Source organism: Balaenoptera physalus (assembly GCF_965194825.1).
Source record: "Balaenoptera physalus genome assembly, chromosome: 12".
NCBI lineage: Eukaryota > Metazoa > Chordata > Mammalia > Artiodactyla > Balaenopteridae > Balaenoptera > Balaenoptera physalus.
The window spans coordinates 57,267,806-57,284,742 of NC_138897.1; the positions used below are offsets into that span (position 1 = coordinate 57,267,806).

The 16,937-nt window shown below is 35.4% G+C and overlaps 2 protein-coding genes across 8 annotated transcripts in view; one reads left to right on the forward strand and one right to left on the reverse strand.

The window, feature by feature from the left end:
• LOC309640245 (uncharacterized protein) overlaps positions 1-16,937 on the forward strand; it is a 645,560-nt gene that overhangs the window by 151,655 nt on the left and 476,968 nt on the right. For all 3 annotated transcript variants that reach the window (XR_014252096.1, XR_014252097.1, XR_014252098.1), the window contains one exon: positions 9,591-10,131. The gene's annotated coding sequence lies outside the window, so the exon portion shown is untranslated. Of the gene's footprint in view, positions 1-9,590 lie in introns of those variants that run through there.
• RBBP8 (RB binding protein 8, endonuclease) overlaps positions 1-16,937 on the reverse strand; it is an 81,543-nt gene that overhangs the window by 56,777 nt on the left and 7,829 nt on the right. For all 5 annotated transcript variants that reach the window (XM_082418658.1, XM_082418657.1, XM_082418656.1 and 2 more), the window contains 2 exons: positions 10,139-10,181; positions 5,289-5,384 (listed from right to left, as the gene is read on the reverse strand). In XM_082418658.1, the coding sequence (XP_082274784.1) occupies positions 5,289-5,384; positions 10,139-10,181 (139 nt within the window). The remainder of the gene's footprint in view (positions 1-5,288; positions 5,385-10,138; positions 10,182-16,937) is intronic.

Consider the following 16,937-nt stretch of genomic DNA (forward strand, 5'->3'; position numbering starts at 1 on the left):
AGTATCATGCATTCTGAGTTATATTCCAGCTTGTTCATAGAGATGAAGAAAGAAAAGATTTCAGTTTGCAATTAAAACTTACCAGATAAACAAGTATGCTCAACTGTTTGCTATACCCTAAAAAGATTTCCTCAAACTTATTCATTTTCATTCAAAAGGGTTTTACTAAACACCTACAGGGAGTACTGTAAGTGCTAACATACAACAGTGGCCAAGATAATGTCACTTCTTTAAAAGAGTTTACAGTGTACTAAAAAAAGAAAGACAATAAAAAGTAATTACAATAAAGTATGATTCACAACGTTAAAGTGGAAATACAGGGTACTATGAAACCACACAGCACAACTAAGTCGAGTCTAGGAAGTCTGGGAAGGTCTCCTGAAGAATACACTTAAATTCAAATCCATAAGTAAGAAGAGTTAGCAAGACAAAAGGAGACATTTGGTCAGTATTTCAAAAATAGAGAACCACAAATCCTCTGATTATGAGGACCAATTTTCCCTTTTAACAACAGTTGAAATATGAGTTTCCTAATATTGACAAAAATGCTTTTAAAAATATTAAAATCTATCAGACAACTATGGTTTAACTGCTTTGTTCAGATTTTTTTTTTAACATGCCTTCTATCTAGTACAGTGACTGTTCCTTAGATTAAGTGAAATAGTTTGGTTTCTTGAGGGAACCTGTAAATGGTTCCTGTAAATAGTAATGTAATAACAGTACTAGTAAAACACAAACAAGCCACATTAAATTAGAACTTCTTATTATCTAATTTATCTTTACTGAATAATTCCTTTCATCTAAACATCTCCTGATGTTTTCATAATATTAGCATAAGAAATAAGAATCACTTCATCTTATGAAGGGTAAACAGCAAGTTGCAGAATTACCATTTAGAAATTTTAACAAAATATACGTTGCTTTTAAAAGGTCTCAGCAAAACATTAATTTTTATAGATATTTAAAGCTTACTCTAGGATTATCATTCTTACATATGACAAAACTGAAGTAAAATTTTAAGTAAGGCAGAACTTTACTAAATGTTACCTACTTTGACATTTAAAGGTAGGATTTAGTTAGTAGCAATTTAAAAGAAAAATAACCAAAAACAAACAAGCAAAACAACCTTCCAAGAAAACAAGACTAGATAATAGGCAATGTTGAAGACTTAATATTTCAGAGTACTTGTTTTGGTAACTTTATATCAAGCGTAAATACTTTGAGATAATCAGTTAAGTTGTAATTCATTTACACATTTATAAAATTAAGACAACACACAGACAAGGCATCGTCAAACAGTAGAAACTGGGAGGTTTGAGGGGCAAATTTAACCTAATTATCCATTAACTATGTGATCTTGGGAAAGTTTCTTAACTCTTTGTCAGCGTAGTTTCCTCATTTGTAAAATCGATTTATCATCTACCTCACAGAGTTAAGGTGAAGATTAAGTGCTGGATGGCTGGGTATAACGTGAGCCCTCAAAACTAGCAGATCCTACATTAAAAAAATAATGATTAGATCTACATCGTTCTTGGTTTCATTAAATGATGCTTCATAAAATGAGGGACAAATCTTAAAATAATCCCAGAAGGAAATTTCAGATTTAAAGAAAGGAAAGAAAACGCATGTGAATAAAGAAATGAGCTACACTCCTTGTCCCACCCCCAAATTAATACCATGTAATGAATTACAGGCCCACCTACCTAAAAATGTAAAGGTGAACAGAATGAGAGGCAAGAGAACATTTAGGGTAAGAAACAGCACAGAAGTATGACATCCACCTGAAATTAGTGAAAATAGATGACAAAAAGAAAAGAATCTAGTTTTTAAAAACTGCAGAATAAAAATGATAATTTTAACAATTAAATATATTAACTGAATAAAGGATGGTAATTTAGAAAATACTCCAATGGGAAGGGTAGGGGCACTCATCCACTAACATTTCTTCTCAGAATGAGCCTGGAGAAGAAAAATTCACTTAAGAAGAGAAGCACAAGATGCAAAGAATAAAAGAACAGCCAAAACTTTAAATCATAAAGTGAAGAAATGTTCTGAAGATATTAGAAAGGAGTGTCTTCAAGAGCTAAGATGAAGAACACTATATCTTGGGGATGAAATGGAGAGCCAACTGTATTAAGCCGATTTGTGCAAAACATAATGAAAACCTTACCTTGTGATTTTTTTTCAGTGCATTGAGTCCTAAACAACTTGCTAATGATCAACTAAACAGAAAGAATGCTGGAAATAAACACAATCAGTCTTTGAGTGTGGCAACCATGAAAACGTATCTCCTATTGTGGGAAGTAAAATCACTGGCTCCAGCTGTTGTGCTCTGAAATCCTTTACCCGCCAGACAGGTGAACACACCAGGCATCCCACAGTCAGAAGCCAGCCAATGAATGAGTAGAGCAGGGATACTATGGCTCCAGAACTCCCCATTGGCCTTGCCAAAGCTTTCTTAAAACTGCAGTGCAGTCTAAGACCTTCCTTTTTCTCTCTTTTTCAAAAGGGTTAGATGCATGGATATCTCACAGCTCTCCCAGTCTCCTCCAGCTCCTTCTTCATTTACCTTACAGGTGTGTTTCCCCCCAGAATCTCTTGAATATCTAATGTCATCTTGATGTTTGCTTTCTTAGAGAACTCAGACTTAAAATTTTCTATACTTGGGAATCACTGAACAGAAAGCAAGTTCCTAATCTCTTGCCATTACTACCATTATTATATGGAAGGAAGAACCTCATCGCTTGTAGAAAGTAGTGGAGCAGTAGAGATGAGAGAAAAAAATATGGTAAAGTAAGAGAAGGAAGTGCTTCAATCACTGGAGAGTTAAAGGCTGAGAAACATATGCTCTCCACCCTTCCTCCTCAATCCTGTACTACATATCCAGAGAAAACAGAAGGAAATGCCGCACCACACTGAAGGAAGAGTAACTGCTGATTTCCTCTTTGATCCTGGACTAGGGAAGAGTGAGACGGACAGATGGCTTTCTAGTTTCCGGATGTCTCAGCTAGAGAGAGGGACTAGTCTGGCTGTGTGTAGAGTACAGACTAGAGCACTAGAGGTTGGAACCATATTCACCAAACAGGAGGGATATTGTAAGTCTTTTTAAGCTTCCATTATGTATTTTTACTTGCACTATCTCATTTAACGTTCAAAATAGCCCTGTGAAGAAGGTATTGTTAGTGTCATGTCATCTGTTCTTGGCTCTTCTCCTACTCTGGTAATTCCTTTCTCAATCTTTTTTGCTGGCTGGCCCTTATTCTTCATTAAACCTTAATTTGTATGCCCAAGGATTCAGCCCTGAGCCCTCTTCTATGCTTTTCCTATACTTTTAAAGATGTCCTTAGGAGATCTTATCCAGTGCCAAGATTTTAAATGCTGTTTATATACAGCTGATGATTTTCAAATTTGTTTCTCTAGCTCTAACCTCTCCCGTTAGTTCCAGACTCACATATGCAACTACCTACTTGACACCTACATTTGGATATAACAGATGTTGTCAGTACCTGCTCGTATTCCTTTGGCATTCCCCTGCTTAAACCCTCCAATGGCTTCCCAATGCAATTAAAATCCAAACTTTTTTCTGATGTCCCTACTGAATTTAGTTACTTCCTACCTTTCCAATATTATCTATCATTCATCCTCTTACTCATTAGGTTAGAATCACAGTGGATGTCCTACTCCTCAAATATTTCAAAATCTATTTCCACCAGAGGCTTTTTGCATTTGTCCTCCTCTTATCTTCAGTTCTTCAAGTGACGGCTCTTTTTTGTATCACTCAGGTCTCAGTTCTAATGGCACCTCCTCAGAAAGGTCATCCCTGACATCCATCGATAGCCTTTCATTTCCCAATGCTCGTAGTCACTCAATTACATAATTCATTTTTATTTCTTCTTCAGCTCTTGTAATCTGAAATCATCTTATTTGCAGGCCCAATCCCAATCTTTGAAAATTAAGTATCAGCTCCATGACATACTAAGGATAGTATTCCTAGCCCCTAGAACAACACCTGGAACGTAGTAAGCGCTCAACTATTAATTGTTGAATTCAATTAAGGAGATAGTGTGAAGTTGGAATTCAAATTCACATCTATGATTCCAAAGCATATGGAGCCTTTTCCCACAATAGGCTGCCTATTCCAGTAAATGTGCATCCACTGAGATAGCCGTCATGGAAGAAAGAGTACTCAACTTTAGTTTGCATCATGCAGAATATCAGATTATTCCACCACTAAGACACAGTGGCGAATTCAAACCACCAGCCTTCCCGTAACATATACAAGAATGATAATAATGGAAAAATATTAACTATAAATAAAGCAAGAAATGTAGTTTGCTATAAATAGTTCAAGTTCCTAAATAGCACTTACAGTTCAGACAAGGGAAAACAGCAAAATCTGAAAGCCTTTTCTAATGTAGAGTGTTAACCTCATAGGAGTGGGAAAGAAAAAAGTCTGTACGTGAGGTGAAGTAATAGGCATTATCTTGGGAATATTCAGTAAAAAGAATCCCTAGAATGCCTGAAAGTGGGGAAATATGCAAGGAAGAAAAGAGAATGGCAGGAGTAAGAAAATAAGACAGGAATAGGGCTTCCCTGGTGGTGCAGTGGTTAAGAATCTGCCTGCCAATGCAGGGGATGCGGGTTCAAGCCCTGGTCCGGGAGGATCCCACATGCCGCAGAGCAGCTAAGCCCGTGCGCCACAACTACTGAGCCTGCGCTCTAGAGCCCGCAAGCCATGACTGCTGAGCCTGCGTGCTGCAACTACTGAAGCCCGCGTGCCTAGAGCCCGTGCTCTGCCACAAGAGAAGCCACTGCAACGAGAAGCCCGTGCACCGCAACTAACAGTAGCCCCTGCTTGCCGCAACTAGAGAAAGCCTGCACGCAGCAACAAAGACCCAACACAGCCAAAAAAAAAAAACAAATAAAATAAATAAACTAAAAAAAAAGAAGACAGGAATAGAATTGTGAAGCAGTTTCCACCTACTTAGAAGTAAAAATGGAATGAAAGCATCAGATGTATTAGAACACTGCTACTCTTGAGCTTGTCCTACAACAAATACCAGATAAAGAAACATCATTTAAAGGGTAAATTGATGTGATTGCTGTAATTATTGAAAAAACAAACCTGTAAGTTTGTTTTAATTTCATAAAGTATTTATCCAAAGTTGACATAGAGTTGGAAAAAAGATCATTTTAAGTCTCAGAATGGATTACAAATGAAAACAAATGTATACTCTATTAAGAGGGAAATCACCTCTTACACAAGAAGACCCAAGAACCAGACTCACCGATCTTCTAAAACTTTAATGGTTTCATGAAGGACTTTCTGCTGCTCTCTCAGCTGTTGATTTTTGGTAAAGAATTCTTCTAGTCTCTGTGCATCTCTAAAAGTCAAGAAATAAGTCATTTTTTTTTAATGGAAAAATACTCTAACAAGACTATTCTGTCATTAAGAACTCCAAAGCATGATCTCACCACTTACATATTATGAATTTGTTGTATCAAAACAAACAACTTAGAAGGTGAGGTTTGAATATCTTGTTAATCAGAGTTCAAATTATACTAGAATTTGCTCTACAGTGTTTTTATTTTCTACAGAAGTATCTTCCTAAGCACCAGGTATTCATTATACAATGCTGGAACACAGATGAAGGAGTAAATTCTGATGCCACCACTGACTCAACATTGTCAAAATTGCTATTAAAATGTACACTCGGGCTTCCCTGGTGGCACAGTGGTTGAGAGTCTGCCTGCCTGTGCAGGGGACACGGGTTCGAGCCCTGGTCTGGGAGGATCCCATATGCCGCGGAGCGGCTGGGCCCGTGGGCCACAACTACTGAGCCTGTGCATCTGGAGCCTGTGCCCTGGAACAGGGGAGGCCGCAGTGGTGAGAGGCCCGCACACCGTGATGAAGAGTGGCCCCCGCTTGCCCCAACTGGAGAGGGCCCTCGCATGGAAACGGGAGACCCAACCCAGCCAAAAATAAAAAAATTAAAAAAAAAATAAATTAATTAATTTAAAAAAAAGTACACTTACTGTTATTTTAATTATTTTATCTACATTCGATAATGTAAATAGGTAACTCCACTCATATCATTCCTATTCCAATTATGAGGGATTTATACTTTCTATTTTACTAATTTTTGTGTTGCTTAAACTTTTACCTGGTATTACTTTTAAGCCAGGGTTTACTGTGAAGTAGAAGTACACAAACCCTACATCCTGAAGCCTAGGTTTGAATCTCAGCTGTCACGTACCAGCTGTGTGAGCTGGTGCAAGTAATCTAAACTCTCTGTGCCTCAAAAAATGTGGATACATTAGTAGTATCTACTTCATGAGACATTTGCAAGGACTAAGTACTAATGAATATACAGCATACAGAACAGTACTGGCACACAGTAAGTTCTATTTAAGTAATTACCATTTTGATTTTAGTCAGGAAAAAAGAAAGACACCTAAAATTTTCTTCTAGTAAACTACCTGGTTACTTTCCAAGGTTGTGCCATATTTTACCTCTTCATCATTATATTTCAAACAATCACCTATATAAAGTATGCATATATTTTAATTCTATGAAAACCCATTAGAAATTGAATCAGGATTCTCTGTGTAATCTGGAATCTGAAAATATAGGATAATACCGTGGTTCAAATATCCTTCCCCAGCCCTCTCAAGGGTCTGAAATATCAAATCAAATAAAGGTGACAAATCAGTCTGCCACAAAAAGATGTCCAAATGACTGTGTCAAAATTGCTAAAACGTAGAATGTAATATCACTGGCAACAAAAGAGACGAGCAAAACAACTAAGTCAAAATGTCAGATACCAATACAAGGGTACTTCTTATATACTGATTGAATATTTGATATTGAATGAAAAGCCAATACATCTAAGAGTGGCCTCCTGCTATACAACAAATATTGTTCTGGTAGCATATGTATATATATATGAAATTTTGGAAGTAATAGATAGCTGAAGCTAATAATAAAAAAATTTTCTAATACTTCTAGAAAATGCATTTAATTCAGAAGCAGCACTAGGTTTTCACTTATCCTATTTTGGGAGTATTCAACAAAAATTCAACAGTCAACATTTCTATTGATACATGTGTAATTCTGTAAATGAACCTGTGTAAAAGAGGAGCATTAGTCATGTGCAGAGACAACTATCATCAAAACACAGGTCTGAAGCAATTAAGTGATAGACAAATATAGTACAGTTATTGATTTCTTTTCTAATTGCTTCTTCCAGGTGGGAATCCCTAGGACTGAGATATCTCACAAATAAAGCTATTCTAACAATATGGAGACCAGACCTCCTGTTACTGTACCCTGACTGTCTATCATAAAATATACTTGGAAAGGAGAGTTATGGTCATACAGGCAAATCCGAGTTCCTGGTCCCACAATGCAATGACCTATCCTCTACAAAATAAAGCATCCCTTTAATTCTCTGATTACTCAGGAGATTTAGTTACTTAGCCATGCTTCCAAAATGCGTAACCCCAAGCTACCTAAGGTAGGCAGGTACAGAGTAATTACAATATATATGAAAAGGTTGCTAAGAGGATCAAATGACTGAGAACTATACAGTGAAGTAAACCATTATTATCACCTACTGAACAACCAACCAGCTGTGTTTCCATTCTTTAAGATTCAGAAATGTTTTACGTGATCTTTGAGAAAGTAATATTCAACAGTCATTTACGAATTAAAGAAGGTTTTTCATGCAGTTGTTTGGTTAGAGGTATGGAGAAATACATTTTGTACAAAAAGTCTCAGTTAAAAAAAAGTACGTTTGTTATAAGCAAATCTAGATCTTTTAAAAAATTTTTTATTTATTTTTATTATTTTTGGCTGCATTGGGTCTTAGTTGTGGCATGTGGGCTCTCTAGTTGTGGTGTGTGGGGTCAGTAGCTGCGGTGCACGAACTTAGTTGCCCCACGGCATGTGGGATCTTAGTTCCCCGACCAGGGATCGAACCCGCGTCCCCTGCATTGGAAGGCGGATTCTTAACCACTGGATCACCAGGAAGGCCCTAGCTCATTTCTAACTATGTCTAATCATTCAATCTGCAGGGAAATGATTCTGATTCTAGCTAAAAGGAAATATTACTTTATAGCTATAAATCTATCATTTAAAATAGTAACATTTTAGAAAATAAAATTACTAGGTCTACAAGAAGGATCCATTTTTAATAAAACTAAACTCCTTCAAAAACATTTAGTGAATGTAGTTTAAAATGTAAAATCAAATAGCAAACACAATGTTTCTAAAAACTGACCAACATTTTGATTCTAAAGGATGTCATTCTAATCAATGGTTGTTAATCTAGGATTTACAAGGTCATTTACTTCCTACACTGAACCAAGGTACAATATAAAGAGCTCACTGTCTAACTACTGATCAACTCCAAAATATTATACTTTGGGTATTATAATGGTAAGAGGGAACAAGAATTCCTATACAGTATTATTATATATAAAAGAGGAGATCTGTAGAATAACTCCAACAAACAGTAATTAGCTATTTAGTGTGGTATGTGTTAAATGAGCATACCAAGTCACTGATAGTACATACTCATCTGCTGATTAACAATGCTTGTAGCAACCATCACTAGCTGGGCTATAAACAAAGGTGAAGATGAAAACAATAGAATAAGTGTATTTCATAATTTTTAATCTCAAACCACTCAAAAAAAATTTCACCACTGAGGAAAAGCCCCCTTATCAACAATATATTTACTTATTCACTTAATCCTAGAATACATATAAAGTAGTGTCAGAATTAGTGTAAGCCAATCATGTTAATTCAATTCTCTTTGCCAGTTATTATTTAGGAATGAACATCGTCAATGAGTTAGAGGAAGTCTGCTGGGGGCTGCTTCTGACAAACTTTTATAATTAGTAAAAATAAAAGGACACAAAGATGTTGTGCAAGTGATAACTAGAATGATGACAGCCAGCTTGCCATACTGCAGTGAGTCAAGACTAACAGGGCAAGTCTGAACACTAAAGATGGCAGAGAAGAAAGACAGAAATAAGTGATAACCAGTCCTAGAATCTCCCTACTTTGGGCCTTCTATGTGAAAGGATACATCTTCTTTACCATAAAAGTCACTTCTGGTGTTTTTTTGGTCTCACAGTAAGAAAATATGATCAACTAATAAGATATACATCCTAAACTTAAATGTTTAAAGGACACCTTTAAGGTAGGAACAGGTACCTTTTCAACATGCAAAGCATTTGAAAGTGTCAGTAATTAAGAATCATAAAATTATTCTTCAAAAAAACTGTTTTAAAAATTTATGATTTCTCATTTCTGTATCTAGGTCATCTTCCAAACATGACTTTACAGGTGTAATGGAAAACTTCACAATTTCTGTTTTCAGATTATAATAGAAAAAATAGTGAGGTGTGTTTTGATGAGTGGCTGGTAACTCCAGCTTCTGGTTACAGTCTTGGAAGCTTTAGGAATGTGAAGGAACTGAGACCTATTGGTAGATACTGTAAAGCAAATGCAATTATTATTAGTCACAATGATATTAATTTTTGTTATGAGTAATAATACTCTATTATGCCATCTGTTTCAGATTCCTGAATGCAGAAGGTCTAAAGAACCACGAGTAAAATCTGCTCCTGACTTAGAAAATCAGATCTGATTCTGGGCTTAATGACCAAAACAATTCAGGGGAACTGCTGGTAATTTCAAATTAGTTAAAAGGGGTCTCAGAATATCCATTTAGTTCCCATTTCTTATATGAGTTAGAAATCCCAGACTTATCCTGCTCCCCATCTTGTAGCATCTTAAATTCCAGGTATTAATCATAGTTGAGAAAAAAATGCCACTAACAGATCAAAATGATTTATAGATCAGTTTCCATCTTAATAAATATTTTAAGGAAAAAGATTATACACATATTAAAATTATGTTAAAATATAAATATATGCAAATATTAACTAAGGCTATACTCAAAATTATTCTTTTTCCTTTAGAATTCTGAATAACTCACTGTCAACTACACAAGGTCCACACTAAGTAAAGCTAACTTCCTTATAAATAAAACATTGAATTCAAATAGGACATCAATATCAATTACTTTATAAATAAGACATCAGTGTTATATATGCTGATACTTACAAAATTCGTTCCTTTTTCAGTTTGGTTACTTTTACTTGTAAACCTGAAAAAGAAAAAAATCCTCAGTATTTTATTTATACATTTTATCATTTCGAAAGCAGTTAATCTAAGTTTCTTTATGAATCTAATGCTACACTATTAAGTTACTTGAGCCTGGCCTCTGAACAATGAGCCAGGTTCCATTAGTTTGAAGAGTGTATTTCCCTCACTTGCACCCTTAGGTCACAAAAGAGTATTTGCAACATTATTGCTCTTAGTCTATTGTATGACAGCCAAATAGAATGAAATTTTCTCCACCTAAAGTGAGTTATTTCCTAATAGCATGGGCAAGCATATAACTAGAAGTTCACTATAAATGAAGGTTTATGTTCTGGCATAGCCTATGTATTTTGCTAACAGCAATAGTGCTTATGTAGGCTCAAATCTTCTGGGATTAAAATAGATTGTGTCAGGAAGTCCTGGACTAGGAACACAACTGCTTATAAAAAAGTACTTAACATAAGGCACTACTGTTTTTAGCTCAAGATATGTATTACATGTGTTATATGTATTTTTAATTTTAATTGTGTCTGATACAAAATAGAAGACCACTGCCTATGGGACTTGGGTAATTATTGTTAAGAAAGCAGGCTGATGAGCATTGAGACTGCAAGAGAGGATATGAACAAAATAAGAGTGACATTCCTCAGTCTCACAAACAATAATTAAAAGGAGAAAACCCACCATTAAACAAACATGAAAATACATCCAACACCACTAGCAATATAAATCCAAACCCAAAAAATTACTTAGCAAAATTATAAAAATTTTAATACCCAGTGTTGATAAAAGTGTTGTAAAACTACACTGCCATGCTTTGCAGGAGGTATTATAAATTAGCACAATTCTTTTGGAAAGCAAGTTAGTGACATATAATGGGACTCTTTTTCATCAATATCCCACATCTTGGATTCTAACCTAAGAATATAATCCAAACTACAGAGAAACTGATAGTCACAAAAAATATTGAACAATGTATTGAAATATAAAATGCTTAAAATAGCGACGAGTTTAAGTAAAATATGATGTAACCACTAGACAGAATAATACACAGCTATTAAAATCATTAAGTAAAAAAGAATAAGTCTATTTAGCAACACTAAACTATTTGGTTCTCTATTTTCTCTATGCTATTTTCTGCAATGTGATTATTAAAAGGGGGGAAAAACTTCTGTGTTTACATTTCAGATTCCTAAACCAATCTTTTTACTATTCTACAATTTTCCCACTTGTGGATATTATATTCACTTTTAAAAATAGTGCCTAGAAAGTTTAAAAATTCTATATCTACTTAAGAATTTCTTTTATTTGGGGCATAATTAATCCCCAATAAATGGTTATTAGTTAACTAATTTATGAAAAATTAAAGATTGACTGTCTTTGGTAGTTTACGGCTTCTAGTAAGTTATACATTTAGAAAAGCTTTCCATATAATTTGTATAGAAACATTAATAAATTTGTCACTTCTAAGAACAGGATTTTTCATTATCTGTCTGAACAACATCATTTAGCTAAGTAAGAGTTTTAGAAAACAGACCTATACATTTCTCCACAATCTCCCCCTCCATGGTGCTGACTAGGGATGAAATTAAAAGTCATATAGATACTAATGGGAAGTCACCTTTTCTTATTGCCCAAGAGGTAAGGATTTAATGCCAGGAAATCCAGTTATTATAGAAAAATAAAGGCCCTGGAGAATTTTTTAGTTATACTTTTGCCCTATATCTCAAATTTCACCTCTAGGAAATGTCCAACTGATATGATACATTTACCCTCATTTCTATGGCCTATAATTTGAATAAATAAAATGTTATGAATAAACCTGTAATCAAATGTTCACAGCAGCTTTATTCATAACAGCCAAAAACAGAAACAACCCAAACGTCCTTCAATGAGTGAACTGTTAAAAAAAAACAAAATGAAACAAAACTGTGGTACATCCTTCTACCACATGTACTACTCAGCAATAAAAAGAAAAGAAGTATTAAAATACGCAACAACCTGGATGGACTACAAGGGAATTATGCTGAGTTGGAAAAAAAAGCCAACCCAAAAAGTACACCCTATGTGATTCCACATACATAACATTCTTAAAATGACAAAATTATAGAGATGGAGACCAGATTATGGGTGGCCAGAAGCTGGAGAGGTTGAGGTGGGAGGAAGGTGGTTGGGGACTTAAAAGAGTAGCTTTAAGGACCCTTGGTAGTCACAGGGATCAACACATGTTAGTGAATTAAAACACACACACAAATGAGGGCATGTAAAAGTAACAGAATCTAAATAAGATTGATAGATTGTATCCATGTCAATTTCTAAGTTGTACTATTATACTATAGTTATACAAGATGTTACCACTGGGGTGAACTGGGTAAAGGGTATATACTACAGTGTGAATCTACAATAAGCTCAAAATGAAAAGCTAAAAAAACAATTATGGAAAAATATTTGCCCTAAGAGTTGGAATACTGTTAAAATACAAATTATTATAATAAAGGGAAACATTATTTTTTCACTGTTAAAAACTGGTGTGATCTTTTGATTTTTAAAAAAATCTTTTCCATCTGTCAAGTTCGTAGCTGGAGAAGCTTCCTTCTTTTTCAGGTAATGATGACAAACTCACAAGACCTTTAAAGTACTTAGTAAAGCATCAAATCATTCTTGAAGAATTAAGAAAAGAACTTGTGACCCTACTAGGCCAAAGACTAGAGTCAGCAGTTTTTCACTCTCTTTTACCCTTCCCAAAGTGTGTGAAAATTTACTTGCTGTTAGATTTTCTTGTTTTTTAATTTTGGCTGACTCTAAAACTCAGGTCTGCCTTTAGAAGTGAAAAGTGCACCCAAGATGAAATGGATTATTGCCATAAACCATTTTAAGAAAAGAAACAATGAGATAGAAAATCCTTATAAACTTCAAAAGAAAATTCCTGGGAAATATGTAAAGACTACTCTTTTATCTTGTAAGCATTCAACACCTGTGAGGCATTTGTTCTGTCATGCAGATCAGCCCTGAAACAGGTTTATGTGTGTATGTGTATGTATGTGTGTTTAAATTTTAGCATTTGCCATTCATCAAGTCAATTAGGCATCCACAATTAGAACCCCTATAAAGTGTGCTTTAATCCTGCTCCACACCCATCGGAAGGAATGAGGCTATACAACAATGCAGCTCCTGTATGAACAGGTAGTCTGTTCAAAAAAGTATTTAGGATTGTAACACTGGCAACCTGAGACACCTAATGAGGAAACAGCGCTCAAAAGACCAAAAGCGCTGCACTACAATTAACCTTATAACATGTATGTGAATTTTGAAAGAAATGAAACAATTAAGGGCCCATGTGTGTAGTCACATAATACAAGAAACAACTTTAAATAAGAATTCAGAAATAAGCCAAGAATTCAATTTGTGATAATCAAAATAAAAATCATTGCTATGTTAATTTTTACTCATTCTTGTTCGCTACCCAGAACAAACCATATATGTATGTACTGTCACTGTACAGCAAGTTATTTATGATTCTGAATTATAAATTGTAAGCCTAATAACACTTTTCTTGATAAATAGTGGCTTTATATATAGCTCAAATAATTAAGCTTCTACCAAAAACACAACTACTAGTATTTCTGTAACTGCCAAATCAATTATTTCAACTCCAAAGTAAAGACACTTGCCTTTATGAGATGCAGCCATATTTAAGGTGTGCTTAGTTTACTCTTAAGATTTAATTATCTCAAAATGGGTAAATTAATTTTTTGTGGATATTATCGAATTTATGTTAACACAAATGGAAAATAACATGTGAGAGTTAATGATAGTACTCTTTTTTATTGACAATATAGTTGATATTGTTACAGGTGTACAATATAGTGATTCCCAATTTTTAAAGGTTACACTCCATTTATAGTTGTTACAAAATATTGGCTATATTTCCCGTGTTGTATATATCCTTTTTTTTTTTTTTGGCCGCACTGTGCAGCATGTGGGATCTCAGTTCCCGGACGAGGGATCGAACCCAAGCCCCATGCAATGGGAGTGCGGAGTCTTAACCACTGGATTGCTAGGGAAGTCCCTATCCTTGTAGCTTATTTTATACCTAATAGTTTATACCTCTTAATCTCCTACCTATATTGCCCCCCACTTCCCTTTCCCCACTGATAACCACTAGTTTGTTCTCTGTATCTGAGTCTGAGTGAGTCTGCTTCTTTTTTGTTATATTTACTAGTTTGTTGTATTTTTTAGATTCCACATATAAGTGACATCATACAGTATTTGTCTTTCTCTGTCTATTTCACTTGGCATAATACCCTCTAAGTCCACCCATGTTACTGCAAATGGCAAAATTTCTTTTTTTATGGCTGAGTAGTAGTCCATTCTTTTTTTTTTTTTTAATGGCTGAGTACATATACACACCACATCTTTATCCATTCATCTGTTGATGAACACTTAGGTTGCTTCCATATCTTGGCAATTGCAAATAATGCTGCTATGAACATTGAGGTGCATGTATCTTTTCGAATTAGTGTTTTTGTTTTTTTTCGGATATATACCCAGGAGTACAATGGCTGGGTCATATATGGCAGTTCTACTTTCAGTTTTTTAAGCAACCTTCATACTTTTTTCCACAGAGGCTGCAACAATTTATATTCCCACCAACAGTGTATGACGGTTCCCTTTTCTTCACATCCTCGCCAACATTTATTTGTGTTCTTTTTGATGATATCCATTCTGACAGGTGTGAGGTGATATCTCATTGTGGTTTTGATTTGCATTTTCCTGATGACTAGCCTTTCTTAATGAGTAGGACACTGATGTTATGGATCAAAATTACTTGCAACTCCTTTCATTGCTAATTTGTGTAGTCTTAATATGAATGTTATCTTTTTGGAATTTTTGATGAAATATCTAAGAAAATAAATGGAGCAATCCAAAACTGAATCAAAAAATATTTATCCTGTCATATTAGAGCCTCTTTACTTTCCGTTTCTTCAATGGGGCTCCAACTCTGTCCTCAAAAATCTGCCTAGTTTTCTATGAAATTGATTACCTTATTTACCAGATATAGAAAATACTACTAGATGAGATGTTGATGGTAAACCATAGCATGGACAAAAACCATTTATTAAAATGGTGACATTCTGAAAAATATTCTAAATTCCATCTTATTACCTGTGCTTTTTAATAATAAACCTGATACTGAAAGGAATTTTGAAAGAAAAAAAAAAAATTGTATCCAAACAAGTTCAGATGCATTTAAGTTCTTATGCGTATCTAAGAAAAATTATGTAACTCAAGTACTACCTTCGTATCTTTTCTTTTCCTTTTTTTTTTTTTTTTAACCTGTCATGAAGTTTTAAAAGCAATGACTGAATTTTGATTCCTATATATACTTCAAAACCTGCAAAGTCTGGACAAGTCCATGTTTGACGTCTTTCAAATAGTCTCTTATACTGGTTTCTCCAAGTGGATCCTCTACTTAAAAAAAAAAAAAAAAAATTAAGTACCCTTTAGGCATGTCTTTGATGCTATCACAGAGTCACAGGATCTAATTTTATATGGAACTATCTGGAACACATTGACAAGGGACTGTCAAAAAAGTCTTCCTTTCAACAAATTTGCCTGGGCCCAACCAAAATGTTTTTAAATAACATACTAATTTTTAAAAAATAATGCGCGATCACTTAAAACTGAAGAATCTGTAAGTGATTTTGAAATTGGTAAAAGTAGCCTGATCAATATATTATATGATGCCGGAAGTTATCTTCTCTCATCAGCTCAAACATATAGCCAATACCTACCATTCATAAAGCACATATATATTAATCAAAATCATCAACAACTGCTGTATTCCTCCCTTAAAGTTTTCCCAGGTATATAAACTAATGCTCCTGAGAGTGTGATGGCTACTAAGAGTATGGCCATGAGGAGTACACACTTTAAAAAAAAATTATCCATTATGTAATATTTGTGAGTCTTATATGTTGTATAATCTGACGAATGGCATGTTGTTCTTATCAAACAATATGTTATTTATTTTCTTGACGCTTCCTCATCATAGAGGTCTCCTGAAGACCCTGAAACACCAATGAACATGAGGAAGAAAGCTGCCAAATACTTTATCCCTGTTAAATTAAGAGCCTAAAAAATAAAACTGTCCCAGTTTTAAATGGGTATGCCTAAAAATTCTAAAATGAAGATTATGAAAAACAAGCAGTTTGGTTAAGTAATGAAATAACCACAAAAATAAGTCACATAGGGCTTCCCTGGTGGCGCAGTGGTTGAGGACCTGCCTGCCAATCCAGGGGACACAGGTTCGAGCCCTGGTCTGGGAAGATTCCACATGCCGCGGAGCAGCTGGGCCCGTGAGCCACAATTGCTGAGCCTGCGCGTCTGGAGCCTGTGCTCCGCAACAAGAGAGGCCGCGATAGTGAGAGGCCCGAGCACTGCGATGAACAGTAGCCCCCACTTGCCACAACTAGAGAAAGCCCTCGCACAGAAACGAAGACCCAACACAGCCATAAATAAATAAATAAATAAATTAGGGCTTCCCTGGTGGCGCAGTGGTTGAGAATCTGCCTGCCAATGCAGGGGACATGGGTTCGAGCCCTGGTCTGGGAGGATCCCACATGCCACGGAGCAACTAAGCCCGTGAGCCACAACTACTGAGCCTGCGCGTCTGGAGCCTGTGCTCCGCAACAAGAGAGGCCCGCGCACCGTGATGAAGAGTGGCCCCCACTTGCGCAACTGGAGAAAGCCCTTGCAC